Source organism: Rhea americana, unplaced genomic scaffold, assembly GCF_003343005.1.
Source record: "Rhea americana isolate MKP2758 unplaced genomic scaffold, rheAme1 scaffold_525, whole genome shotgun sequence".
Lineage (NCBI taxonomy): Eukaryota > Metazoa > Chordata > Aves > Rheiformes > Rheidae > Rhea > Rhea americana.
Genome location: NW_028186674.1, coordinates 6134 through 34051, shown reverse-complemented (window position 1 = coordinate 34051; position 27918 = coordinate 6134). Strand labels below are relative to the sequence as shown.

The window sequence follows — 27918 nt, the reverse complement described above, 5'->3', positions numbered from 1 at the left end:
TGCTCCGCCGGTTGCTAAGGAAGGCGGTGCCTAGCAACCAGGCGGCAGAGAGCCCGGGGAGCGGAGCGGGAGGTGGGTCCSGTAGGTAGAATTGTGTGGTGTAAACTGCATCATATCACGTTCCTTCGTTTTTCTATTTGGGTTTTTAGCATTTCCTTCTTTTTGATAAAAACGAAGRCTTCTGCTTGTTGTCGCGTGACTTCTTATTTTTATCCTCTTTATTTGGGAYAGAAAGTAAAAGGGAGTTGAGCAAGCTGGATAGGTGGAGGGAGGATTCGCAGTTGCCCAAAAACCGCTGTCAAGATTGTGTTACTTTAGCACATCTCAGGCTGGAGGCATCTGGCTCCTCCTTGGTGCACTCTGCCTCCTTGAGGAGGTGAAGATAGGCAATGATAGGATCGTTTTTTCTTACCGCAAAAACCACCTTGTCTATCTTTACGAAAGCTGTCTACGGGAACTTCCTCGTCTGTTAGGAAAAAATACCTTGTCTCTTTCTCTCCAAAGTGCAGCTGAGATTTGATAGGGCTGGCCTTCACCCCTTTGAGGCATGAACTGATCAGCAAAGCGGCACTCCCCCAAAATTTCCGCTGTGTTTAGCTGCTCACAGTGTTCCGCCAGGCTGCCTCCCGTAATCTCTTTGGGGATATTACCAAGTTCCACCAAACACTTTGTCCAGCTAGGGTTTCSTTCCTTGTCCGAATACATTAATTGGATAAATCAGTGAAAGATCTGCATTACTGTATCAATACGGTGGGGAAATGTTTATAAGCTCCAAGACAGGTTCCCCTTGCTTGCAGACTCCACTGCAGATTGCTACACGGTGAGTGAGGAGCACAATCTGTCAATTACCTCTGCTGTACACACCTGGCAAGTCTTTCCTTAGTGTACGCTACAGGCTGTCATGCTCTAGGCTAGCAAAGGTGACACCGCAGCTAAAAACACAAGTGTGAAACATGTTAAATGTTCGGCTATTATGCATGTAGCATACTGCAGTGCAATCCCTCCAGTTTTCCTTTGTGAGAGGTAAGTGGTTGGTGTTGAYCAGACAGAAGTCTATTGAAAAAGCTTCTTTGATCGTGTGCTGCAGGATCTAACAAAGTAGGGAATTCATTTGTGCTTTGGTAAAATGCGGTGCTCTTTTAAAATTGCTTAGTGTAGAGCATGAAAAATAGTAATTCCATAAAGTTTTGAATTTCTGAATTCAAAACCTAACCAAAAGACAAGTTGTGGAACATTTGTAGCATTTGTTCAATGATGTGAGCATGGACATCCTGGGATCCACTTGTTTTAAGATCTTTTGCTTACTTTCTTGCTTGTTCTGTTAGATGCTTTTCTAAATTCAATTTTGGCTTTGATTCATTTTCTGCTTCCTGGAAATGTTTGCAATTTCTTACTATGCAGTCTTCCTCTTCTTTTGTTTATGCCTTTCTTGCAACAGCACTCCTTTAGTTTTCTCTCTTGTATTTTATATAAACTGATAAAACTACAGCTGTATGACTGGACATAGAACCCAAAACWCTGCCTTTACAATGACTGTCCACCGAGTTATCCTATAAATGATTATTTAAATAGCGGATGTTTAGAACATCATTTCATATATGCTTTATACTTCTTGTAAAGTGAACACTTGTCCTGTTTTAGTGAAAAGCAGCTTATGTGTTTATTGGCAGTCACACTCCATCATGCAAAAGTTCAACCCGCAAGTCAGGTACATGTTCTCCTTTTCTGTCTGTTTGTGAGATGTCAATTAGAAAGACAAGATTATTCTTTCAACGAGTAATTCACACATTTGCCACATGGTGGTGCCAAAGGCAAGTATACCACAGGTAAGTAAACCAAATTCTGCAAATTGTTGGATGAGATCTCCATGAACAAGAACGTAAAGTATTACACGAGTGGCTTACAGATAATATATTTTTGTTGAACTTCAATGAATGCACTGTGGATATTAAAAGTTCACCTTCTGGGGCTATATACATTTTGTGTATCTCCAAATGGAAGCATGATGTATTTGGGGGCAGGGGTGGTTGTTACTGTGGCGTATGTAATGAACCTATTTTGGAGAATACTCTTGCAGAATAACAAATCTTTATTAAATTCCAACATAATGATTGGGAGTTCAGTAACAACTACTTCAGTAAATACACTGTTGACAATGCTGCTGGTAAGCATTTCCAAAGCAAGTTGTTTCAATGTTAAAGAATTTTTATCACCAACTGTAATTGTTGATCTGTACGTGACATTCACTGTTACTAAATTCTGGCAAAATATAGTAGAAGCAAAAATGGCCYGAATGTGATTCTCTTGCTAAAGTTTCTTTTCAAATTTAGAATCATATTTTTCATATTCAAGTGATTTGGGTGAGAATCAGTAAAGAAAACTAACTGCAGTACAAGAAGAAATTGTCTATTAGGAATCATAGAATCAATAAAGTTGGAAGGGACCTCTGGAGATCATCTAGTCCAACCCCCCTGCTCAAGCAGAGTCACCTAGAGCATGTTAGACAGGGTTGCATCCAGGCGGGCCTTCAAGATCTCCAGAGAAGGAGACTCCACMACCTCTCTGGGCAACCTGTGCCAGTGCTCTGTCACTCTCACAGTGAAGAAATTCCCCCTCACATTCAGGCRGAACTTCCTGTGGTTCAATTTCTGCCCATTGCCTCTTGTCCTGTCACATGGGACAACTGAAAAGAGTTTGTCCCCGTCCCCTTGACACCCTCCCTTCAGGTACTTATACACATTGATAAGATCCCCCCTCAGTCTTCTCTTCCCCAGGCTGAAGAGGCCCAGCTCTCACAGCTGTTCCTCCCAGGGCAGATGCTCCAGCCCTCTGATCATCTTTGTAGCCCTACGCTGGACTCTCTCCAGTAGCTCCATGTCTCTCTTGTMCTGGGGAGCCCAGAACTGGACACAGTACTTGAGATGAGGCCTCACCAGGGCTGATAGAGGGGCAGGATCACCTCCCTCGACCTGCTGGCAACACTCTTCCTAATGCACCCCAGGAKACCAYTGGCCTTCTTGGCCACAAGGGCACATTGCTGKCTSATGGTCAAYWYGTCATCCACCAGCACTCCCAGGTCCTTCTCTGCAGAGCTGCTCTCCAGCAGGTCAGCCCCCAGCTTGTACAGGTGCCTAGGGTTATTTTTCCCTAAGTGCAGAACTCTACACAAAAGAAGTGCAAAGAAACTTTCCAGACAGCCAATAAAATTGTATGAAATGTATAATTTTATTTGCTCTACAATCTGCTGGTGAGTATACATGAGAAAGATGGCATACTTTGTTTTTACAGAGACATTAAACAACCTTGAGGTTAGAACAAATAGGTAGGCTACTAACCTGATCTATGTCATAACACAGGTTATTTTGCAAACTGTTATAAATAAAAGTAGCAGCACAACCAAAAATGTTTCATTTCCTTATAAAAAAAGACTGAGAAACTATGCAGTACAAAGACTGTAAAATGCTTACCACACGCAGCACAGAGATTGTGAATTCAGGATATTCAACCTATGAAGAGCTGAGGCAGGTCGAGAGAATAGGAACTATAAGKATAAAAAGTGACACAAAAACTGCTTGCGCGCGGCTTCTGCTTAACACCGCACCCACAACTGCAATTCGTTATCAACAAAGCTTACTCATGTAATCATCGATCTCAAATTGGCATATCTCGTTTCTAACATACATCCAACTTAATTATGTATTTAATATTTTTTTCATACTGTATCACTGAACATGAGTGCCATAAGATACAAATAGGGTACTAAAAACAAAATTGAATACTAATATCTTAATTTCAAAAATAAAAAAAGCGTATTAATAGTTATTGCTGGCAGAAGTCTCAACTCGGGGATTTCAMAGAATTTTCCTGCCGTTTAACGTAAACTTTCAATTACAGACTTGGGTGCTGAAAAGACAAAAGTCAAACAATTAAAGAAACGCGATTTATGGAAGCACTTTTCCCTCCTTTCCCCGGGCCTAGCCTCAGTCCAATACCTGTGTTCCCCGCRGTGATGTCTTCGGGGCTGCGAAGGCGGCGGCGGCGCCCAACGATTTCAACCCGCCCCTCCCCGCTCCGTTGCTGCCAGCTTCCTGCTGCTCCTCTGCCCGGCGCGGGTGGCTCGGGGACCGCGGTCCCGGCGCGCAGCGCCCCCGGCGCGCAGTGCCCCCAACCGCGTCCCCAACAACGTACCCCGCCCCACCCCCACCCCGGCCTAGAGCCTCCGCGCCCCCTCTAACCCCTGTGAAGAGCAGCGCCGCCTACCGCTGCGGTGCGCGGCGGTTCTGGCGCGCGGCGGCCGGTTTGCGCCGTTCCGGAACCGGCTGGAGCCGGTCTGGACCCCCGCGGGGCGGTTCCCGGCGCTCGCTGCAGCTCCGTGCCGCCGGCGGCCGGCTGGTTCTGCGTGACACGATGATGAAGTCTGAGATTCTTGCATTAGAAGATTTTATAACCTTTTCTCCCTATTGCTGTTTAGATTTGGGTCTGGAACAATTTCATTTTCAATCTGTATGTGACTTTGCCTGCCTTTCACTGATTGTATTCCCCCAGACCCATTACTGCATTCTTCAGTAGTTTTCCACTTTTTCTTTCTTGTCTCCCCATGCAATTGATAGGCTGTGGTATTGACTTAATAAGAAAGTAAATAGATGGATCCAGGTTCTGATTCCAACTAATGTATTCTTTCCCTAACATGCTGTGTTGCTCATTTTTCTCTCCCAATTGTCTCTTTTCTAGCTCTTGATAAAAGCTACTGATGATGCATAATTCTGCCTGATTTGTTGTTTTTTACTAAAATAAGTGCACATAGCTAAATACACCAAAGAACATGCATCTGCTTTCTCACTAATGAGTTTGGTTTAGTAACACTTCTATTTAAAAGGGGTTGATCCCATTTAAAAAGGCGATGTGTGCTTAACAAAACCTGTTCTCTGAAGAATGGGCTCTTCTCAGTGAAAGCCTCAGTTACATGAAATAATGAGAGTAGCAAAGGTCAAGGTGTTCATATTGTGAATGTCTGTTCTTAAACGCTAGATATACTCTTTGGGATATAGTTTCAGTTATTGTTATAGGTTAGGGTAAACAAGGAGTTGTAAAAAAGAAAATCCAAATTTAAAAACCAAAAGTGATGTACATTAAAAGCTCAGATGCTATGCTGGTGAGCAGCCATTAAAAAAAAAAATCCTTGTCTTTAACCTTAATTTTCCTTTAAAGCACAAATACTGTAGCTGTAGAGGGCAATTCAGGTGGAAATTAATTAATTTGAAATTTTTCCAGGAAGATAATGRGCCTTCTTTTGAGAGACTGATACTGACTTCTCATTGATCATGAATGGTTAATATCTCAGTTCTGTCTATTCTGAAGGATGTGAGTARATTTATAAACTGAAATTTACTTCTGGATTATGCTCATTAGCCCTTAGTACAGGGGAACAGTGTCACAATACTAGGACATGGCTTATCTGTTCTCTGTGCATAAGCTGCAGAGTAGATGGTATCAAAGAGAATTTTAGTTTATAAGGCTGTGACACACAGGTAATCCAAGATATTTCTCATAATTTACAATAGTAGAAAGAAAGGGAAAAAAGAGAAAAAAGGAGGAAAAAAACAGGATACATCAGCAGTTCATAATATAACAAGAAAAGCCTGTATCTGGAGAATACAGGATGTGAAACTGCTTGTCATACTTTTTTTTTTAATAGAAAAGATAAATCTGTATTTTCATTCAGGACCTGTCAGACTGAGGCATTATGCACAGCAGACCAAGATTGAGAGTTTTTAAGCCAATTCAGCATGAACAAGTCTGTGAGATGTTAAGGGGTGCAACCAGCAGTGTTGAAGGAGCTYCTTGAAATCACTGTGAGCCTCTGTTATCTCTTTGAAAGGTTACTGTGATCAAAGAGCATTACTGAGTGTCTGAAGAAGGCAAGCATCACACCAATCTTCAAAACAGRCAAGTGAGAAGAGCCAAGGAAATACTGGGTAGTGAGTCTCCCCCTTGATCCCTAGGAAGATACAGTAAACATAAACAGGAAAATGTATCAAGACATATGAAACAGGAAGGCTTCTGGGAAGAGCCACCAGAGATCACCAAGGGCAAGTTGTGCCAAGAGCAACCTGAGAGCTTCCTTTGAGGATATGATGAACCCAGCCTCTTGCTCCTCCAAGTTAGGCCATATGTCTCTCAGGCCATGTGCCCTCACCTCAAAAGAGACCCATGTTTGCCTGTGAATTTGGGCCTGGCATCACAGGGGCTTCCTGATGTTGTGATCCACCTCATTGGCAATAGTACCACACCCTCAAAAACAGGACTGGCCCAGAACTCATTGAGGTACATGCTCCCATAGCACTGAAGAGACAGGGAGCAGGCAAGGTGCAACAAAGTCTCAGAGAGCTACTGCTACCCTTTAGGGGGTGCACCGAGAGTTCCTCGGGTAGTTGGTTGCAAGACGCTGGAATGAGCACCTTCCTGATAGCCAGCCTGAGGTGTGAGGGAGGTCTAGTGACTCTTTCCAAGGGAGGCCTCAGAGGAGGCAGTTGTCACAGGACTCCCAGCAGTAGGAGAAACACTGGGCTTTCAGGAGACGGGTTCTGCAAAGAACAAACCGGATGGTGCACCTCGGAACGAGTGAATGAGGATCAGGAAAAAGACACTTAGAACAAAATCATTGGTGTGGAAGATGCCACTGGTTTTCTTTAGAAAGATGATATTGAGCCTATGGAGATGGACCGTCTGAAAGAGGACGCAAGCAGGTGGGCCCTCTGAAAGATGATGTTGGACCCATGGAGATTGATCTTCCTCCAGTAAAGCTGGCACAGAGAAACAGTACTGTGCCTGGCATTCTTGGCAAAGAGGCAGCAAAGTCATCCCAAGAAGGCCAGGGCACATCATGTCCTTCAGTGGAGGCCTGTTTTTTTGAGACTGGTTCAGTGCCCTGTGAGAAGGCAGCTGAGTGGAAATGAAGAGGGCAGACATCCCAATGGTGGGAAATGGAAGTGTTAGCCCACCTGGGCTGTGTGTGGTTTCCTGCCATTTAACAAAAGAGATGATGGCTCAGGTGTGGTGAAAACCTTTTGTCCCACCATACACCACTGGTTGTTGTGCAACAGACGTGGAAACCATGGAAACAAACTTCCAAAAAGACAACATGGAAGTCTTGGAGGTGGATCCTCCTAACGGTGAAGCTGAAACCTATGGAAATCAATGGACCGTCAGCAAAGCTGGCATGCAGAAACACCACTGTGGCTCAGATGGCCCACCAATACCCATGGCAAAGTCATCACAAGAGAGCCAGGGCCTCTCATGGCTGTTGACCTGGGCTCAGCAACCTAAAGTTGGTTCAGGTCCCACTGAGAAGAAAAAGATGAGCAGGGGTGTATAGGAGACGTCCTACAGGTGAGAAAAGGAGCCCAGACAGCCTCCGTGGGCCAATGAATAAAAGAGCTGTTGAATTTCAAGTGTTGTATGAGCTCTTCTTTCCTGCCCCATACTGTCCCCTGTCCTGGGGCATGAAAAAGTAGCCTCTCTTCTGCCCTGAGCCCTGAGGGCGAGGTGAGGAGATGACCTGGCTTCCTTAGGGTTGCTGTGTTGGGCAGCAGGAGGAGTCTGGGATTCCTGGAAGCCACTCTTACAAGTAAAGACTTGAGATGAAGAAGGCATTCAGTATCTTAGCCTTAGGGAGTTACTGTCACTATTTGCAGAGTGTGCTGAGAGCATCAAGCAGGTTGCAAAGCTAGGGAAGGAGCATCTCCCCACAGCCCAGGCTATGGGGGTGTCCTGTGACCCTTGCCAGAGCAGCCCTCCAAGAAGACACTGTCACAGGACTGCCAGCAATGCGAAAGAGCCCCTGGGCAGCATGCAGGTGCCTTTTGCTTTCCAGAGGGTAGTCATGTAACAAATTAAATGGTGCACGTTGGGACGAAAAGAACGGGCATAACAAAGAAAGACCTCTGGGACAAAATGGTTGTCATCAAAGATTCTTCAGGTTCACCTCGGAAAGATCAGGTAGACCCTACGGATGTGGACCCTCCAAACAATGAGTCTGAACCCGTGGAGGTAGACCCACCAATGTATGATGTAGTTGACCCCATGGAAGTCAGTCCACCACCAGCAAAGATGGCCTACAGGAATGCCACAGCACCAGGGATGCCCCCAGCCAAGAGGGCAAAGTCATCCCAGGAGAGCCAAGGCTTCTCATGGCCATCAACCTGGGCCCAGATACGAGCCCCCTGCCAGGAGATCAAAATGAGGGGGGCTATATGCAAAAAATATCCAGCAGGTGGGAAACAGAGCCCAGCCAGACTCCATGGGTGATCTAAAAAAGAGCTCTAGAGCTTCAAGTAAATGTTCTGTGAGCCCATCTTTCCTGCCCCGTGCTGCCCTCTGGCCTGGGGGCCTGAAGAGGTGGTGTGTCTTCTGCACTGAGCCCTGAGGGTGAGGCAAGGAAAGGGCCTTGCTCCCTTGTGGACACTGTGCCTGGGCAACAGCAGAAGTGTGGTGGAGGGCAGCCAAGGGAGCAAGGCACATCCCAGGCCCTGAAGAAATGGCAGCCTGAGCTTTCTGCATAGCCCTGTGGCAGTGTACACAGCTTCCAGGCCACAAAGCACATGGATCTGTGAACCAGCACCCTGGCAAGGTACTGCCGCAGAAGTGAGGGAGGTAGTCACTTGAGGCTACTTATCACCCTTGCCTGACTCCATTTCCTCGTGCCAGGCCCTTTTGTATCATGGGGGAGCTCTGACAGGAGATAGTGCAAAACCTTCCTGGCTGCCAGGTGCCTTGGCACTCTCCTTGGCCTATGTACTCACAAGTACGCAACTGTCCTTCCCACCCTCAATGCCAGTCCCCCATATCCCATGTCATCCTTCTCTCCCCACAATACTTGCTTCATCTTTCTTTGAACTGCTTTTGAGGCTTGTTCATTCCCTTTGGGCATAAAGCTCTGCTGATTGAGATGAAGAACTGTAAAGAGCACCCAAGCTGGAGCCTTCCCACAAATTCTCAGAGAAAAACTTTTGGCTGAAGCCTTCCCACAAATTCTCGGAGAAAAACTTTTGGCCTTCAGAGACTTCCACCACAGAAAGTAGAGGGACTGGTGGAGGATCTCCCATCTTCTCTCACCAGTCTCTCTGTGCAGAGCTTCCCAGCCTGGGAGTGTCATGCAGCATTTCTAGGCTTCTCTCAAGATGAAGAGGTACAGGAAAAGGTAAGTAGCTGCCTATGGCTCCTCTGTCCATGCCCTGTGGTGCAGATGTCATTCTGTGTTTATCAGCTGGACATTTGCCTCCACCCCAGACACTTGCCTTTGACTGAGGTGTCACAGTGCTTACAAGTCAGCTCTCTGGGCCACCAACAGATCCTCCCACAGGAACTAACAGTGCCTAAATTGTTTTTATTTTTTTCTTTTTTCCTTTAACTGTCAAGCAATCTCTGGTCTTTTTCCCTCCCATTTTAGTTTTGTTGCTGCAGCCATGCTTTACTACTACTACTGCTACTGCTTCTTGCTAGTGCTCCCTTTACCCTTAACTCCTTCTCCGTATTGCTGTTCTTTTCTCCGTAGACTTTTTTTAAAATCTTTCCTGCTTTCTGTACTGCATACTCTGGTATCAGCACACATATCTGATCAGTTATGAAAGCAGTACTGCAGCTGCACAGCCTGTAGGAATCTTCTTTGGCAGTATTGTTTGGTGGTCCTAGAGTTTAGCTACCACAGGATTTTCTTTCACCAATACTCTTCTTCAAACTCTGCCAGAGGAAAGAGTGGAAGAAGGGGAAGAGTGGACTGGGAACTGTGGCAAAAGGGCAATGCTTCCATGCTTATGGACATAACCATAGATTATGTTCATCAGTATATGTATAAGTTTAGATTTTCCACATGCTTTTATTTCCCTTGGTGATGAGTTTGCCAAGGTAGTGACACCTCCCGTTCACATTGACTGAACTGTGAGGTCTGTTGGGATAGGACATGCTTCCCTGCAGATTTTGAGCCAAGAATATGATCTCTGATTGTTTCTGTCACCATGTCTTACATGTTAATTTCACACAGGAGAAGCAAGAGGAAAAACAGATGCAGCTACTATGATGTTGCCACAGTTTTTAAGAAGTGGAAGGGAACTGAACAGTGACCAGCTGCTACCCGTGACACAAAATGCTCTCTCCCATTTGAAAGGAAAAGTATGCATCCAAGTGAGAAGGGAAGCCAAATGGCAGCAGCACATTGGGTGAAGGGAGCAAGCAGGGCAGGCAGCACAAAGCTACCTGATGGGCAGTGAATAGTTGTGTTTTATGGTCCCTGCTAGGGCCAGCACTGGTGAACATGTGATGTAAGGGCCAGGACCAAACACACTATTCACAAGGCTAAGGGTGGCTCCCGGCTGGAGAGAGCATGTAGGAGGTTGCAGAGAAGGACCCGGGGGTTCTGGTGGACAGAAAGTTGGACATGATCCAGCAATGTGCCCCTGCAACAAAGAAGGCCAGTGATGTCCTGGACTGCAGTATGCAGAGTGTTGGCAGCAGCTCAAGGGAGGGGATCCTTCCCCTCTTAGCACTGGTGAGGCCACATCTGAAGTGCAGGGTCCAGTGCTKGGCTCCCTAGTACAGGAGAGACATGGAGCTCCTGAAGTGAGTCCAGCAAATGCCATGAAGATGGTTAAGGGGCTGGAGCACCTGTCATGAGGAGAGACTGAGAGAGCTGGAATTGTTTAGGCTGCAGAAGGGAAGGCTCAGTGGGGATCTTCTCAATGTATGTGAATACCTGAAGGGAAGCAGTAAAGACAACGGAGTCAGACTCATCTCATGGGTGTCCACTGACAGAACAAGAGGCACTGGGCACAACCTGAAACACAAGAAGGTCCATCCAAATGTAGGAAAACACTTTTTTTTACTGTGAGGGTGACTGAGCATTGGACAAGGTTGCCCAGAGAGTCTCCCTCCTGGCAGATATTCTGAAGCCATCTAGACACGATCCTGAACAATCTGCTGTATGTGATTCTGCTTGAGCAGGGGAGTTGGACAAGTTGAACTCCAGAGGAACCTTCCAAACTTAACCATCCTGTGATTCTGTCAACATTGCAATTTTACTGTCACTTCTGCTGGAGTACAATTTGACTTATTCTTCTATTTCCAGGCTTTTAAAAGAGAACATTTAATGTTATAGCTGTGCATCCTATACCCCCTTTTCCAGGAATTATATTGATACCTTCAATGTCTGATGCTGAAGATGGCTGTCTAATTTTCTATACTCAATGCTTTTTCTTTCTAATTTATTTAATTAATTAGATTATGGATTTCTTAATCCAGAACCAGAGATCAGGAAGAGATCAGAGAAATATGCTATGTGAAACTATTTCCAGTTAAACTCTGACACTTTTGCCACACCTGCAGTCCAATTTATATGAAATGCAGATAAGGTGGCAGATGTTCTTGGTGTTTTTATAGCTGTAGTCTGAAAAAAGAAAAAAAAAAAAAGAATGGGCTTCAAGAAAAGGATCCTATTCTCCATACAGAAAAGTCTGACCAATTGCTAGTCACAAAGAGTTCCTTCCAAAAGAGACATCCATTCAGAAAAGAATTAAATACCAATCATACACATTTTATGCTTTCTTTTTGCATAACTATATATTAGCCAAACATGCACATGGAAGTATGCACACACAAATCTCAGGGAAGCCTTAAAACTTACCAGATCTCATGCAGTTAATTGCAGTAATAGAGATAATACTGTGAGAAATCAAGCAAAGATCAAGCTCTTGACTTCATGAATTTGTGTACACACCTGTGTGCATGCATGCATGTGCCTCTATATACACATACAACCTTCTACAAAAATACCCGGTAACTAAAAGTGATGATGTCACTCTCAGTTTAATGTCGTATGGCTAAGCACAATATATATTTAAAAAAACTTTTTTTGCTCTTCTTCAGTCTGATTAACCAGAAGGCAAAAACTTGAGAGATTTTTCATGTGCCAGAAAGAACGATATTGTGCTAAGTAGCTCTAGTGACAACCAACACCTCTGTGGCCACATACACTAATAGTTTCACCATCAAGACAGTTGATTTTAGCAATCTTTGTTTGTATCTGTAGCACAGTCAAATGCACAAAGGTAAAAGCGAAGTCACTGCAAAACTTCTGAAAGGAACTCTCTTCTGAATGCTGAACAAGCCCAGTTCCCTCAACCATCTCATATATACCATGTCTTCCAACACCTTGTCATCATTGTGAGCCTGAGCTAGGCTCCTCCAGTATTTCAGTCTTTTTTTCTGTGGAGGAGCCTAAACCCAGCACAGCAATATAGAGGAACTCTCACAAGTGCCAGAAAGAGAGGTAATATATTTACAGTTTTAATGAACTGGCCTACTGAAAAGAACTGCTAGTGTAGCAATTGGAAAAAAAGAGACACCCTGTTGAAATCCAGCACATCTTAATGCTCGTATTGAAACTCATTGCAACTCATTTGAGGGCTCCTTCAACTGTAAATACCTGAGGAGGGTCTTGCTCAAATTCCAATGACCTGTTAGATATCTGAATAGAGAAGTATCTGAAAACAGTTACTCCCATTTGCCTTGTCAGCCTACAGCTAAAGAAAACCCACCTCCAGGCACCCAGTGGCCTTGGCCACCCTCTGCCACACTCCTGCTGTCACCCAGGCACAGCATCCACAAGGGAGCCAGGCCCTCTCCTCACCCTCACGGCTCAGTCCAGAAGACCACCTCTTCAGGCCCCTGGGCCAGAGAGCACTGCAGGGCTGGAAAGACAGGTTCACACAATACTTGAAGCTCAAGAGTTCTTTTTTAGATTGGCCATGGAGGCTGACTGGGCTGTTTCCCACCTGCGGGATGTCTTTTGTATACAGCCCCCCTCATCTTGATCTCCTGGCAGGGGGCTTGTATCTGGGCCCAGGTCGATGGCCATGAGGAGCCCTAGCTCTCCTGCGATGACTTTGCCCTCTTGGCTGTTGGCGGGCCATCCCAGGCACTGTGGCATTCCTGCAGGCTGTGTTTGCTAATGATGGATCTCTTCCATGTCTTATATAGGTGGGTCTACCTCCATCAGTTCGGCCTCATCATTTCAAGAGTCCACCACCACTGGTTCTACAAATCCTTTTGCGGGGGGCGACCTCACAGAATCTTCAGTGGCAATGATTTTGTCCCAGAATTCACTTTTTTTTACTCTCGTTCTTTTGGTTCCACGGTAGGCCATCTGATGCATTTTGCAGGACTACCCTCTGGAAAGCATAGGGCACCTGCACACTGCCCAGTGGCTCTCTTCCCACCACTGGAGGTCCTCCGAGAGTGCCTCCTTGGAGGCCTGTGCTGGCTAGGGTCACAGAGGTCCCCAACAGCCTGGGCTTGCTCTGGGGAGATGCATGTTCCAGGGCTTTGCAGCCACCCAAGGAACCTGCTTGATGAGCTCAGTACACTCCACAGAGGGTGGCAGTAGCTCCCTGAGGCTTTGCTGCACACCTTGGGTGCAGACATGGCTGCTCCATATCTGCTTGGTGCTACGGGAGGGAAAAACACTCATCTTTCAATGGATGGCTCCTATTAGCAGATATAGGGCATTTTGGGACTCTTTGAAAGGAGCCCTGACTCTAGAGCGGCAGCAGTTAGACAGCTGAAGAGAGTCACTGAAGACAGCTCCCCCCATTCACCTTCTCCTCCTCCGACTGAAAAGTCCCACCTCCAGGTCCCTAGTGGCCTTGGCCACCCTCCAACACACTCCTGCTGTTGCCCAGGCACAGTGTCCACAAGGCAGCCAGGCCCTCTCCTTGCCTCACCCTCAGGGCTCAGTGCAGAAGACAGACCACCTCTTCAGCCCCTGAAGACAGGCTCACACAACACTTGAAGCTCAAGAGCTCATTCTTTGATTGGCCGTGGAGGCTGGCTGGGCTCTGTTTCCCACCTGTGGGATGTTTTTTGATATAGCCTCCTCCTTGATCTCCTGGGAAGGGGCTCGTATCTGGGCACAGGTTGATGGCCATGAGAAGCCTTGGCTCTCCTGGGATAACTTTTTGAGTGTAACATGTAAAACAAGGAAGTTGTAGGGAAGAATGAAAACTGATTGGATAAAAAGACAATTCCACTTGTGATTGGTTTAAGCTGCTACTTTTGTAGAAAACAACAGGAGAACTATAAAATATCTAGCCATCCTGTGACTGTGTGGACCCTGCTCCAGACAGCTGGACTTCCCCTAGGATCCCCAGGTCCATGAGAAGGGTATACCCGTACTGTGACTCCACCTTTGCCTAACACCAACGCATTGTTCTCCTTGAGTTCTTCATCTACTTTGACTCTCTGAGCTATGCTGCTTCTGTTAGCTTTAATTTGCTCATGCTTGCTTTGAAAATTTAAGATGTCTGTTAATAGCTGTGTTAAATCTCAAACACCTATTCAGTGGCTAGAAATGGCTTTAATTCCTTGCTCCCCCAAATTTGCTTCATTTCCTATTTATCAAATGAAATAATTACTTTTACGAGAGGAGCAACCAGAACTAGGGTTTACACATTGCCTTTCTTCCACTGGTCCTACTAATAGGAGGGTAAGGAGTAGTCACAGGAATATCACTATCCTATTTACCAGTGCAGTCACTATACAGGACTAATGGGGCCAGAATGCTACCTGCAAAAAGAAGAGGAAGTCAATGACGCCTTCTACAGACAGCTGGGGAGTAGCCTCATGATCACAGGCCTTGGTTCTCATGGGGGATTTCAACCAACCAGGTATCTCCTGGAAGGACAACACAGCTAGGCACAAGCAGTCTGGATCTCCTGYAGAGCATCGATGGTAACTTTTTGACACAGGCAGTGGAGAAGCAAACAAGGAGAGGACCTTGTACTAACAAAGGACTGATTGGAGACATGAAGGTTGGGGGCAGCCCTGGCTGCAGTGACTACCACATGGTGGAGTTCAGGATCCTGCATAGAGGAAGCAAGCCAATAAGTAGGATCACAACCCTGGACTTCAGGAGAGCAAATTTTGGCTTCTTCAGGGAACAACATGGAGGAATCCCATGGGCTAGGGCCCTAGAAGGAAGAGGGGTCTAAGAGAGCTGGTGAATATTCAAGCATCACTTCCTCCAAGTTCAACAGCAGTGCATCCCAATGAGAAGGAAGTCCAGCAAAGGGGACAGGAGACTTGCATGGGTGAGCAAGGAGCTCCTGGCAAAACTTCAACAGAAGAAGTACACAGAATACGGAAGAGGAGACAGGCCACTTGGGAGGAATATAAGAATGTAGTCAGAGTGTGCAGGGAGGCAAAGAGGAAGGCTAAGGCCTATTTGGAATTAAATCTGAGAAGAGATGTCAAGGACAACACAAAGGGCTTCTTCAAATACATCAGTAGCAAAAGGAAGACTAGGGAAATGTGGGCCTACTGCTGAATGAGGTAGGGGCCCTGGTGGCAAAGGATGCAGAGTTACTAACGCCTTCTTTGCTTCAGTTTTTATTGCTAAGACCAGCCCTCAGAAATCCCAGAGCCTGGAGACGAGAAAGTTTGGAGAAAGGAAGACTTTCCCTTTGTCGAGGAGGATCAGGTTAGAGATCATTTAGGCAAACCTGACACCCACAAATCCATGGGCCCTCATGGGATGCACCCATAAATGCTGAGGGAGCTAGCAGATGTTATTGCTATGCCACTTTCTATCATCTTTGAAAGGTCATGGAGAACAGGAGAGGTGCCTGAGGACTGGAAGAAAGCTAATGTCACTCCGTTATCTCCAAAACACTACAAAAGCTTCTGCTCCMGTACCCTCAGATGAGGAATATTTTCTGCTCAGTACTGGTATCAGTTATTGTGCTTGGCACATAATATGCCTTCACAAATAAGTAAATAAACCAAAGAGTGTTTGCCTGATTTTCAGGAGGAAGAGAAATCAGTAGTTCAGTGTTTTATTACAAGGACAGCACCCTAAAAAAGCTTGTCTCCTGTCTCTTATCACAGCTGGGACAGCTGTCAGAGAAGCTTGTCTCCTGTCTCTTATCACAGCTGGGACAGCTGTCAACAACAGCATGAACAGAAACACCCTCTATCCCAGAGGCTGTTCTCCAAGGCAGCAGGAGAGCTCTGAGCAGGCCTCTGTCTAACAGCTGGTACTACTGCCAGCCTAACCTGGTATCAAGGACATGCATGAGCCCTTTGGGTCCAACTGTCACGAAGCTGTGCATTGCTAAGTTTGCAGGACTGTCTGGAAAGTGTGTGTTAATCCCTCACCAGTAACTCCCCATGAAAACTGCTCCACATAAGAACACATCATTTAGGCAACGTCTGGAAAAAAAAAAAAAAAAAATCTTTGGGAACCTTCAAATCTGGGAGACATCTTGGTATCAACAATATTTATGTATTGCTTAGCATGGTCTGCCTAACATTAAATCCCAGGACAGGAGCATGCTGTGATAACAGAAAAGGAGATCCTAGCAGTCTAGCATCACCTGCTCTGTGTCTCAGCAGAGAATGAAGTCCCAGACACAATTTCTGGTTCTCTACTGAGATCAGACTACCTGTGTAGCAGAGAGCTGGTGTGCAAGAGACTGAAGAGAATTAGTCTCTGCTAAGAGTGCTCAAAAACTCGCCGTCCTAAAGGTTCCTATCTCAATAGTTGGTACTGAGATTCAAATTCCACCAGTCTTCACACACCACACAGACAAAGGAAGCTGGGGAAAAAGGCAAGATTCCCCATTGCTATGTGTTTTTCCATTTAAGCAAAGCAGATTTAGGTTGAACTAGCAGAGTTTTTATATATTATGCCCCAGAGAGAAAGAGAATATGTATTGCCATGTATTAGATCTGAACTCAGCCAACAGCTCTGTTACCTTGGGTGGCTTCCTTCGCTTTCTTAAGCTTCTTCCCCACCTCCTTCCCCCTTTTTTTCCCTCTTTTTTAAATAAACACTGAAGATATGACAGTTCATTTTGGCAACCACAGTTGTTTTTAATAGCAATATAAAATACACTCTTCTCACATAAATACTTTATACAGACACAAGAACATTCACAGCACTCAAACCTAGACAATGTTCCAAAGCTCCAGTTGTGTTTAAATAGTACAAGGGGAAAAAAAAAATAAAGCCATCAGACACAGGAAGACTGCAAACAGAGTTTCTAAAAAATAAATAATCAGACTATTTCTCTTGTGTCTGTACAATTCACTTAAATACTAACTGCCTCAATGGATTAAACAGTTGTGTTCTGCTACCATAGCTGCATGGGCAAAGAGAGCAAAAATATGAGTACATACTCACTCCTAATGTATTGCCAGCAACTCAGATCATTCAGAGAGGGATCTGACTGCACCCTTGTCCTACATAGAAAGCATCACCCTTTCCAACACCACCATCTCTGTAATCCAAGCTAGGGTAGCTTTGTAAATAAAAATCTAAGAGGACTGAGGTGATGCAGGTAAGTGCTCCAGTGCCAGTCTCTGAAACTTCCTTGATTTTAAGTTGTATTCCAGTTGTACAATGGCCATTTGTTGTTAATGAGAAGCATATGACCTCAAGAGCAGTATACCTAATCTTCAAGTTCACATATTTGTCTTCCTTGACTTGCTATAGCTTTTGAGAAATAAAGTCAATGGATCACTTCAGAAATAGAATGTTTGTGCAGAGAGGGAAGAGGAGAAAGGAGGGTAAGGACAGAGCTCAAAAATAAGTCTTGTGCCTGGCTACATTCATACAGCTTTCAGAAGAGCACAAAGCAGAAATTTAGGCTTCTTTTTCCCTCAAATATAGAAGACCTGACAAAGAAATCCTGAAGCAAACAAAAAAACCCACAAAACCCACTCCCCCAACACACACATGGGAAAGATTTTGGATTTGCAGCACCAAGGTTTTGACAAAACACAAAGCAGTTCAGAGTCTCTTATTTCTTAAAGGAGCCCAGGCTAATTCATGAGTCAAAGGCATATACCTCTTCCCCCTACTGGAACAACAAAGAGCCCTCCTCATTCTCCACAAAAGGAGAAGAATGGAATAACTTTTCCAAAGAAAAATCCAACTAAGAACAGTATACTTTAAGACATTCTGGCATGTCAGAACAGATTCTCTCGATTCTTCCTTTGTTACTTGAGCAAGCAAGAGTATAGGGCATAAAAGCTGTTGAATTGTTCCTGCATTTCAGGCTTCTGATGCAGAGATTACTTAATTTGAGATTTAACACCTGACAGTCATTTTTAAGAATTTAAGTTTCTATCTGCACAAGTGGCACACTGCTGTGCTCTACCACTGCTAAATCAGGAACTACAATATTCATGAAGTATCTTGCAGGACACCATCCACAGCCTTGGACTGCCACAGCCCGAGATGAGAAATAGATCCACTTCATACAACAGATTCAGAAAGCTCCAGATAAATTCAGGCTTCTAGTATAGTATGTTGGTTTCATCCCATGCTTAAAGAAGACTCGGAGTAGCTCATACAGTTGCTACCTTACTCTGCCAGGTCAGTAACCCCAGACTTGATTCTCTGGCTCTCTGAGGCTGTAGTGCTTGGGGCAATAAACAGCAGTTTCCACTGCTGTTTCACGCAGGCACCTTTCAGGTCACCAGCAGCAGAAGGGACAGCCAAAGAAAGGAAAAGTTCTTCATACTTAGGATAAAGCATCTGTCCACATGTCTGACAGTCAGAAGCAGGTCTGGGAATCTGGTAGGTTGTCAGCCACAAACTGATTTTGATTGGAATTATTTGATGTAGTGCTCTATTCTTAACATGCAGACAAATGTACTCAGGACTGTCCTACTACTTGGAGACTCCCATGCTGCGTAGCGCCAGTCCTCATCATGGATGGGCTAAGGCTGAAAATAGGCAGCACCTTCCAAGCCTCTAGCCTGTCCCTTAGACTCTCCCTAGACTTTTCTGTCAGTCATCACACCTTCTTGGGGCTGGACTTGTGATAAGGAACATCTTTTACAATCTATCTCCCCTCTGATCTTGTGTTCAGGAGGCTGCCAGGGCAAGCACTGATTGTGAAAATTACACTTAAAATTTAAAGAACAGTAGGTAATACCAGTTGCCTGTACAGCTGGAGTGTGTCACGTATTCATATTTAGAGACTTCTGCTCTTGTTTTCAAGTAAAGAACCAAAGCTATGTTGTCTGGAAGGCTCACCATGGAATAGGATGATGACTTCTATGCCCATCTTTGCAGCAACACCAACTCAGCCAGGCTTCACTGAGGCACAAGTGAAGAAGGGAACGTGCTGTATCTGACTTTGAAAAGCACACACTATCAGGTCTGTGTAACAAAGTAGGAATGAGAAAGAAGGCACAGTTGATGGAAAGCGTAGGTCTGACTCCCAGTTTAACAGCAGGAATACTGAAATGTGAATGGCCTACCTTCTGAAAGAGAAAGAGCATCTGGAAACCCATCCAGGATCCATGTAGAACCCAGAGATGAAAGTTCCCTACCAAACACTCAGAGACCTCAAAACTTTGGAAAAAACTTACAGAAAAGAACAGCCTTCTCTTGCCAAAACCGAAGATACTCCTCATGCAGTCAGCAGCAACTTCTCAGTGAAGTCTGAAGTGCCAATATCTGGTTCTGTTATACATTTACGCATTATGAACTATGTCCTTAAAAACTACATCTAAGGACCAGCTTGCACTGAGAGTAGAGAATGGAGATCAGCAAATGAACTGGATTAAAAAAAAAGTATTCCTGATATAGTCAGACCAACAGGAAAAATGTTTTGCAGGGAATTAATAAAACTTTGGTAACAATTCAACTCTCTCTATTCTACTTTAAAGTGCCTTATGCTTCTTAATTCCCATGCAAGCACTGCTGTAGAGGCAGAAGCACACCTGAAGACTGTTAAAATGTTCATTTAGGTAAAAACAAATAACAAGGAGGTTCCAGTTACTTTCTCTGTTATCAAGCATAGTCAGCAAGTGATAACACAGCCTGTTCCTAGCTTTCTTTCAGCCTTTCATTTCTCTTCCACCTGCCCCTGCAATATAAGCACTAAGACACACAGCCAGTCTCCTAACATCTTCTGCAATGTTCCCCTGTGAGAACAAATCATATGAGGAAGGCTGATCTACATCAGATGGTGCATCAACAAGGCCTTAATGGCTACACCAGTAAGGAACAGGCTGACAGATTCTGCAATCAGCATTGTCTTCACTGTTTTCTCCTCAAACTTCTGCTCAGGAATTGCTCATTGCATAAAGGTGGAGAGCACAAAGCTATTTGTAAAAGGGGCTTCTCTGAGCATAGTTCCCAAGTTTTGAGAACCCTGCCATTTCCCACAGCAGTCTCTACAAGTGCAGTCTTTCTGGAATGCCTTACTCAAATGATGTGGCGATCCGATCTGTCTTTTCTCTACTTGCCCAAAGGCCTAACTCCCATCTCAGAAGGGATTTCTTCTTCCTAGCTGAAGAAAGCTCATTCATTCATGGAACTGGAAACTTCCCAATGCCAGTTGATCACAGCAAGCGGGAAAAGGAGTGAGGCTGGTCATTTCTAGTGCAAGTCAGTCAAGATTTCAATCCCATTTTTTCCATCATCTGTTCATATACAGTCCATGCCATTGCTGCCATCAGAGTACGCCTTAGGGCCCGGGGCACACCACCTCGGAAAAAGCCAACTAACCCAAAGTCCTGCAACAAGAGACAAGCAAACAAGAGTCCATCATCATGTGCCTCCAACATTTTAATTCTTCATCATTTATTGCATGGAACAGCTATTTTAGCTCAGAACCACACTCATCTCCTAAAGATTCAGTCGTAAACAGCATTTAACCCTTAGGGAGAACTTGTAATACTGTGCAATTGCTACTCGCTGTAAGAGGAAAAGTGAGTGGGGAAGGGTATGTCAGGCTGGTGACAGGGAAAACTTTACTCAAACCCGACAAAGAAGAGATAAGAGATTAACAGTTTCAAGCCATTTTAGGAAAATGACTTTTCCTTACTTCCAGCAAGGCCTGTACCTCAGGATCTTATCATAGGGATAGTAGAAGGCCTGGTTTTCAAAGATGGCATGGACTTGCACTTAATTTAACAGTACACACTAATATGCCCACATGGATGAAGGAAAATGCATCACAGTAGCTGTCCTTCCAAGGAAAGGTGAGTTTGGAGCAGATCTCCACCCAATTCCTTGAATACAGATCTGGACACTCATTTGCCTTCTAGCATCCAAAGGTCAAAGAATTGCTTTGTAGCTGTTTTCTCTCTGAAATTGGCATTTCATGCCACATACTAAAGAAACCTTCTTTGCCTTAGCATAGTAATCACAGGTGTGCCTACACTGACAAACCAGAGGGGTGGCAGCAGCTCTAAGCTGGATGCAAACAGCTCCTACAACTTTGCATGCTCACATAGTTAAAATGAAATAACTTAAGTGCTTTTCCATCAGTTGTTTACCAGTGTAAGAGTCAAGGTGGAATGGACAGAACTGAAATGAAGTTGTACACCAGCCTAAAATATGAAGCAGGTTTGTCTGGAGATTTGCCTGCTAGAACAAGCCCTACACTCTGACCTTGCTCAGCAATTCCCTCATGATCCACCTCAGCTTCATTAGCCTCACTGCAAGAGCATGACTAGCACAGTCACATTTGTTTGCCTCCTTTAAAAGATAAGAGCTTTCTTAGCTGTGCTTCTGGCAATGAGATGGGATAAAAGGCTGTTATCAAATTTATTAGAAGAGATTCACCTCACCTTGTAGATGAAGGCAATGGCTTGAGTCGTCCTGTGGTACTTTTGCGGGGACAATTGCATATGTGTTTTGATGACATCAGCAGGCTGTGTTGCCAGTGAAGCCAAGATTCCCGCAAAGATCCCACAGCCAAAATTCAGCAAGGGCATGAGTGCTGGATCCAGGTGATCTACCAGAGAGCAAAAGGAATTCACTCAGACACAAAGCAGTGTGGTAATTCGTAACATCATGAAACCCCATTTTGTGGAAACTACTCAGCATACAAGACAATCAGCAGCAGACAGCACCGCTGAACACAACCTTTCTCTCAACTGTTCACTAACCTACCTTGAGCATCAGACCCCGCCCCCCATCAAAGAAAGTAACAAACCAATTTCTATTTCTGGTCTGATCCAAGGCTGCAGTATTGCACAGGTAAAAGGCCCATGTCCCACCTAAAACCATGAAAATGTCTATGTCTACTGAGTTAGATTGCTGTAAGTACAGCATGCAAATAGCTTACTGCAGGGCAAGAACATCTTCCATTACATCATCTTATGTTCAGCCTTACCCTGAGGGGTGAGTTTTTTGGTCTGTGTGTAGAACATCAGGTAGATTCCAGAGAAAGGAGCATCCCGCAGCAGCGTTGCAGTGAGCCCACTGAACAAGCCACGAGCCCCCTCCATTTGATATATATTCTTCAGAGCTCCATATATACTCCCATAGCCAAATCTTCCACTCTGCAAAGGCAGACAAAAGACATCTACGTGCCAGGCACAGGGCAACAAGTTCTCTACACACCCTGAGGCTACTATCTCCAAACAGACGTTAGTATGCACTCCATATGACGGTTGAGATGGCAATATAAAATGCCTCAAGGGCACAACTGAGTTCCAATCTACCTCAGCCTTTAAAACAATCCTTCAAGAAGGTTAAATATGGAAGATGCTATAATTAGACAGGCGTTGCATAAAATTGAAACTTAAAAATCTCAGGATGAATTTGTCCCATCTTATATTCCTTGTCTACAAATCTCAGTGATGTAGCATGACGTTTTCTGTATAATGTGTGAATCAAGATGAAATCAGAACAATCCCCACTCTACCTCAGTGCGAGGAACTTGCGATTTTGCTAGAGCACAAGGTGAATTTCCAACATGCCTTAACATATCTGCTTTTTCAATGCAGCTTCTGCTCCATCCATTTCCTCTGGGAAGTCCTTAGCACTGGTTCCTAAAGATGGCTGAGCTTGCTGCCTCCACAGCGTTCTTTCTCAGTAAAAGCAGTTCTCATTCTCAATGAGGGAAATTTCATTGTCCACTAAACCATTACCACACTAAGCAGAAGTCATAGTAAGTTGAAATACACACATTGTTACTAGGTAACAAAAAAGCACTGCAAACCTAAGGCTACAGCTAAGATGCTTCTGTATGCTCACTTGTACAGGGAGGACACTATACTTAAAAAAAAAAACAACAAGCAGAATCTTTTGCCAAGAAAGCAACCCATTTCCTTGACATCATATCACACATCAATACAGATAATCATAGACTATCTTGATTCAATGCCCTTAGTTTTTCCAGACAAGAGAAATTTCTTTTTCATAGTGGGAAAGGGTGTGACATGATTAACAGGGAACTAATTAGAAAGCTCTTAAAGTCACACTCACCTCATATCGGGTCTTCACTACAGTCACTGGCAGCATGCAAATCCCAGCTACAGCACGGGAGGTAGCACCCAGAAAGACAGACTCCAAGGCCGTGGGCGAACGGTCCACTAGAAGCTTTTGCTTCATTGTGTACAAAGTGCTGAAGTAAATCCCAACCCCAGGAATGCATCTTGCAAAAGACTTCAGAAGAAACAGAAGCAGATGAAGAAAGAAAAAGCACATGTGAGAGAAGATGTACCACAGAACTTTACAGAGACTATTAGACTTGACAGGAAGCTTTGTATGAGAAAAAAAGAGACTAAAGGTAATACACTAAGACAACAAGATTTAAAAAAAAAAAAAAAAAAACACCACAGAGTTAGCAGCCAGTGGGTTGAAATGATGCCAGGATTTAATGCATTCCTCACTTCCAGTTTTCTAGCAATAAGCATATTCCAGAAGAAAATGAGGTTGGTGCAGATGCCACTCCAGATTTGCAAAGGTATTCAAGTGCTCAACTGCTCAGTACTGCAAATTCACAGTGACCACTATGACCAAATCAGTGGAACTCATGATATTAACTCCTTAAAATGGGATTTAACCATCTTAATCACATGGTTTCATTCATAATTTTACTAGAGCTGTCCATTTAAATCCAGCTCATAGTTAGTAATAAACAGTAGATGTATTTATGTTCTTATTTTTAGAAAGTAGGGTTAAAACAGTCACTTACTGGAGAGACACCTTTCCAGAGCCCCAAGAGACTCTCTGTACGAACAACCCTAAAGAGTAGTGTTACCATCCCAACACGACTGGACCTGAAAGGAAGACAAGAAACAAGGACTACAGAGGTGACCTATTTGTGCTCTCTTGCAGGCACACTTCACAGCCACCCCACTTTCCACTGGTATATCTGCGCATTAGCCACGCCACCTCAGAGGTGCTCTGTCTTCTCTCACCCTGCTTTCCTTGGTCACCTTGCCCAGTGCTTCACTGCAACTTCCTGCTTACCTACTATTTGTGATACAAGGTAAAGGCATCTCTCGGTAGCATTTTTGATTGCTCCATTTATTAACAACATCTGATGTTTGTCATGACTGACTGCACCCGGCAAATGTAAGCGGCTGTATGCATGTGAAAAGGTTACATGGAAGCTCCACAGAATTTATTAGACCATAGTGGACATCCAGTTAAACTGCCTAGCACCCACTCCAGCAAGCATGGAGCATCAATAGATGCTGTGCCCACATCTTGGTAGAGTTCACAACAAGGACTATCTTCACTCCTCTGGAGTGAAATACTGAATCTTCTCCATGCTATAAAAACATACCTGTTTCAGAAAGACTCTTAAAACCTGAAATATATTCCTGAACTCTAAGCCCTGACCAGGATACCAGTAAGAAGCCCGTGATGCAGCACGCATCAATGCACCCGTGCACCCACCCATCCACCCTCACCCATTCACAGAAGGCTGCAGAGTCTGCAGGCGGGTTTTCAGCAGGTCGAGGGGCTGGAAAAGGAGGGTGGAGCAAGTCCCACTGATGGAACCACAGACAAAAGCTTTTAGGACCGGATGCATCTGGAAGAGGAAGAATAAGATTATTCTGATATTAATATTAAAGTGGCTATTTGATTAAGAGTAGCATGAGAGGAAATAAACTAGTCGATATGCCACATATCACCAGAAAAGAACAAGAGACAGACCCAGACACCGAGTACAGCTGCTCACATAGGAAACTATGTCACAGATTTTTTCATAGACTGATCAAGTTTTGTTTGAGGCTCTTGTTCCCTCTGCATTTCCTGGGGGGTTGTTCCAGAATCAACTTGTATTTTAATGGTTGGAAAGAGTCTTCTGAATGTCAAACTTAAATGCATTAGTAGCCCTTTGGTAACAATTTATTTTTCTGTCAATACCATTCTCATGCACATTAGAGGGAATCTGCATCTGCTTCCTACCATCCTACCAGCTACCTGTGCTTTAGCCTTAATTCAATCTATTTCTGTTTGGCATTCTATTTGCAGGTCTCCAAGTTTATCCTTGCCAGATCCACAGACCAAGGCCTCCTAACTACCATGGAAAAAAGTGAGACTCTCCCTTAAAATCTGACTTTTCAGAAAGATTATATAGCTCAAGCATACTGAAGCAAGCTGCTGCCAGGTCAGCTAAGATCCATTTTTCTCATCCACATGCTGTCAACTTCCAGTATTCCTTGGATGACAAGCTGGAAGGCACAAACCTCAGAGCAGGGCAGAGATTTATTTTTAATACAATCATTTAATGTGATTCTAACTCATCATAATGTTTCTATGCCCCTCAGGCACAACCACATCAGAGAACATTTTAAAATGTGATGGCYTCTAGTGGGGTACATTCAAAAACCTGACAGCTGTTGTTCTTGTATTATTAAATCTTTTAAAGTAAACTATATCTTCCTATTCTTTAATGCTTACTTTAAACTTCTCATCACTAACAAAATACATTATGATTCTTCAACAATGTTCTCTAAAATACATCACTGCAGGGCAGCAACCACAGGTTGACATAGGCACATTCCCAAGATGTCCTTCATCTCACAGCATCCTGGCAGTGGCCAAAGCTGGGTCTTCCCAGTCGGGGCACCCCAGGTTCCCTGCAGAGGAGGGGGCAGAGCAATGGGCTGGCACTGCTTGTGTCCTGCACACAACACCCCCTTATCAACCACGCAGCTGCTGGGCCACTAAGCACCCCTTCACGTGTGAGCCCCTTGGCAGCCCATAGCACCTGCAAGTTTCCAGCTACCCATTCCCCGGTTTGCACCTCCTGATGGCACATTAGCCTGATACCACTCCACTAACTCTGTTACAAGGCAAACACACACACACACACACACACACACACACACACACACATACATATATATATACATATATATATATAACCTTATCTAGGAGAAAGAAGTAGGCTCCTGAAAACAGGCACAAGATTTGGAAAAGAAGACACGTTTACACTGAAGCAGTGCAGTACCTGGGCCAACACATGCATCAGCACCAACCAGCACCTGGCCTGACCCCCGCCCCCCCGCAGGGCAAGCCAAGCACAGCAGGCTCATGGGTACACCAGCGCTTACTACACCGGCTCGGCCTCACAACGCGGAGGATGACAGCAAAGAAGTAACACAGCCCTCCCCGGAGTCTCCCATCCACTTGCTGACCCAGGCAGACCCTGCTTAACTTAGCGCCGAGCCGCGCGGAGCGAGCATGCCTCGTTACCTCCGCCGCTCGCCGCGGCATCCCAGAGCCGCGCCRCCGCCGCCGCGCAAGCCTGGGTAGAGTGACGTACGCGGCGCTCCTCTGCCGCTGGCCAATCCGAGCAGCGCGCCGCGAGCCAATCGGGGGGCAGAGCAGGGCCGCACAGGGGCGCCTGCGCGCTCGCTTTAACCCCGCGCGTGCCGGAGGCGAGGGCGACACGGCTGCGCGCGGCGGGCAGTTGGTGCCGGTCGGCGCCGGTCTGCGGCGGGGGTGGCTCGCTCGGAGCTCTCTGCCGCTCCCGCTAGAGGCTGGTCGGGCCGGCGCTGCCCCGCGGCGGTGGTCTCCCCGGGGACCCCGATGGCGAGGCCGGGGTGGCCCCGCGTGTCGGTGCGGTCCCGGGTCACGGCCGCCCTCCTCAGCGGGAACCGGCCCCTTCCCTCCGCTCCCGGGTGCTGAACCGCGGCCAGCGGCTCGCTGCGGTTCCGCTTCCGCGACCCGCGGGAGCGTCGCCAGAGCGGACGGGTCGTGTGCCCGGCCATCCTTCCCGTGCTGGCACCTTCTGCGCTGCACGCAGAGAAACTCACCCACTGCAGAGTGGTCTCGTCCTGCAAACTTTCCATGCTGCCGACCCTATCCGCACCAGCCGCTGTGGTCTTCTGTGTATAATTTGCAATATATTGAAACCTTCCCCTGCAGAAACACACCAGCTGGGCTGTAAGGACTCAAAATACTAGAGCCTAGGAAGGGTGGACTTTAAGGGATCTGAACTATTACTAAATGTTTTTCAACAGATACCTGTGTTACTTATTGCCACTGAGTTTTTTTGTACTAGCATTGGCATGCTTTCTTAAATGCTCACTTTGAAAGCTGTCTTTCTTTTAAAGACTGTAAGTTTATTGAATGAAAGTAATATGAAACACTTAAAGTCACTCCCCCCAAAAGATCTCTTCTTTACTACATGGTTCCCCAGCTACTTTGATACCCAGCAACTAAATTGCTACAATGCACAGATACAGTGTATTCTAGAAAAGGCAATACAGAAGGGGAAATTCATAACGTGTTGTTTTAATTTCTTCCTTCCCATCCCTCCCCCTAGAGGTCTTGTTCTGGAGAAAGTGGCGTTCAAAAGCACGAGTTTCTCTCCACTATTTTCTTACCATTAACGTTTCTACTTTTGTCTTCTACATCTTGAGCCTGGAGCAGAGGAGGCCTGTTTTTCTGGATCATTTAAGAAGTTAGACACTGAAATTAGGTGATATATTTTAAACGTGCTTCAGCTTTCAAGACTGGGTTTCTTTGCTGCCTCTTCAGGTCTGTCCCTTTCTTATCTGTGAAGCAAGAGGAAGACGGAGGACTATGCAGCTGCTTAGATGATCAGCTTTTCTGAGACTCTCCTGCCAGCTTGCAGTGCCCTGGCCTGC

General features: G+C 45.3%; 1 protein-coding gene and 1 long non-coding RNA gene across 7 annotated transcripts; one reads left to right on the top strand and one right to left on the bottom strand.

Moving 5' to 3' along the window:
* The first annotated feature begins 27 nt into the window (after positions 1-27).
* On the top strand, positions 28-25660 carry LOC146588315 (uncharacterized). The gene is made up of 3 exons (XR_014897444.1): positions 28-81; positions 24143-24296; positions 25292-25660. It is a non-coding gene; the product is annotated as an uncharacterized LOC146588315 (long non-coding RNA).
* On the bottom strand, positions 16896-27918 carry SLC25A38 (solute carrier family 25 member 38). Of its 6 annotated transcripts, XM_085318203.1 has the most exons (8): positions 27655-27724; positions 27082-27187; positions 24724-24845; positions 24000-24084; positions 23288-23467; positions 22191-22359; positions 21643-21809; positions 16896-20583 (listed from the first exon to the last, which is right to left on the bottom strand). In XM_085318203.1, exons 2-8 carry the CDS (start codon positions 27115-27117, stop codon positions 20461-20463), a joined length of 882 nt encoding a protein of 293 aa, XP_085174329.1. In that variant the 5' UTR covers positions 27118-27187; positions 27655-27724; the 3' UTR covers positions 16896-20460. The 6 variants fall into 6 exon arrangements, with proteins under 6 accessions (XP_085174329.1, XP_085174328.1, XP_085174331.1 ...); XM_085318202.1 differs by lacking the exon at positions 24724-24845 and having other exon boundaries at positions 27655-27918; XM_085318205.1 differs by lacking the exon at positions 27082-27187 and having other exon boundaries at positions 27655-27723.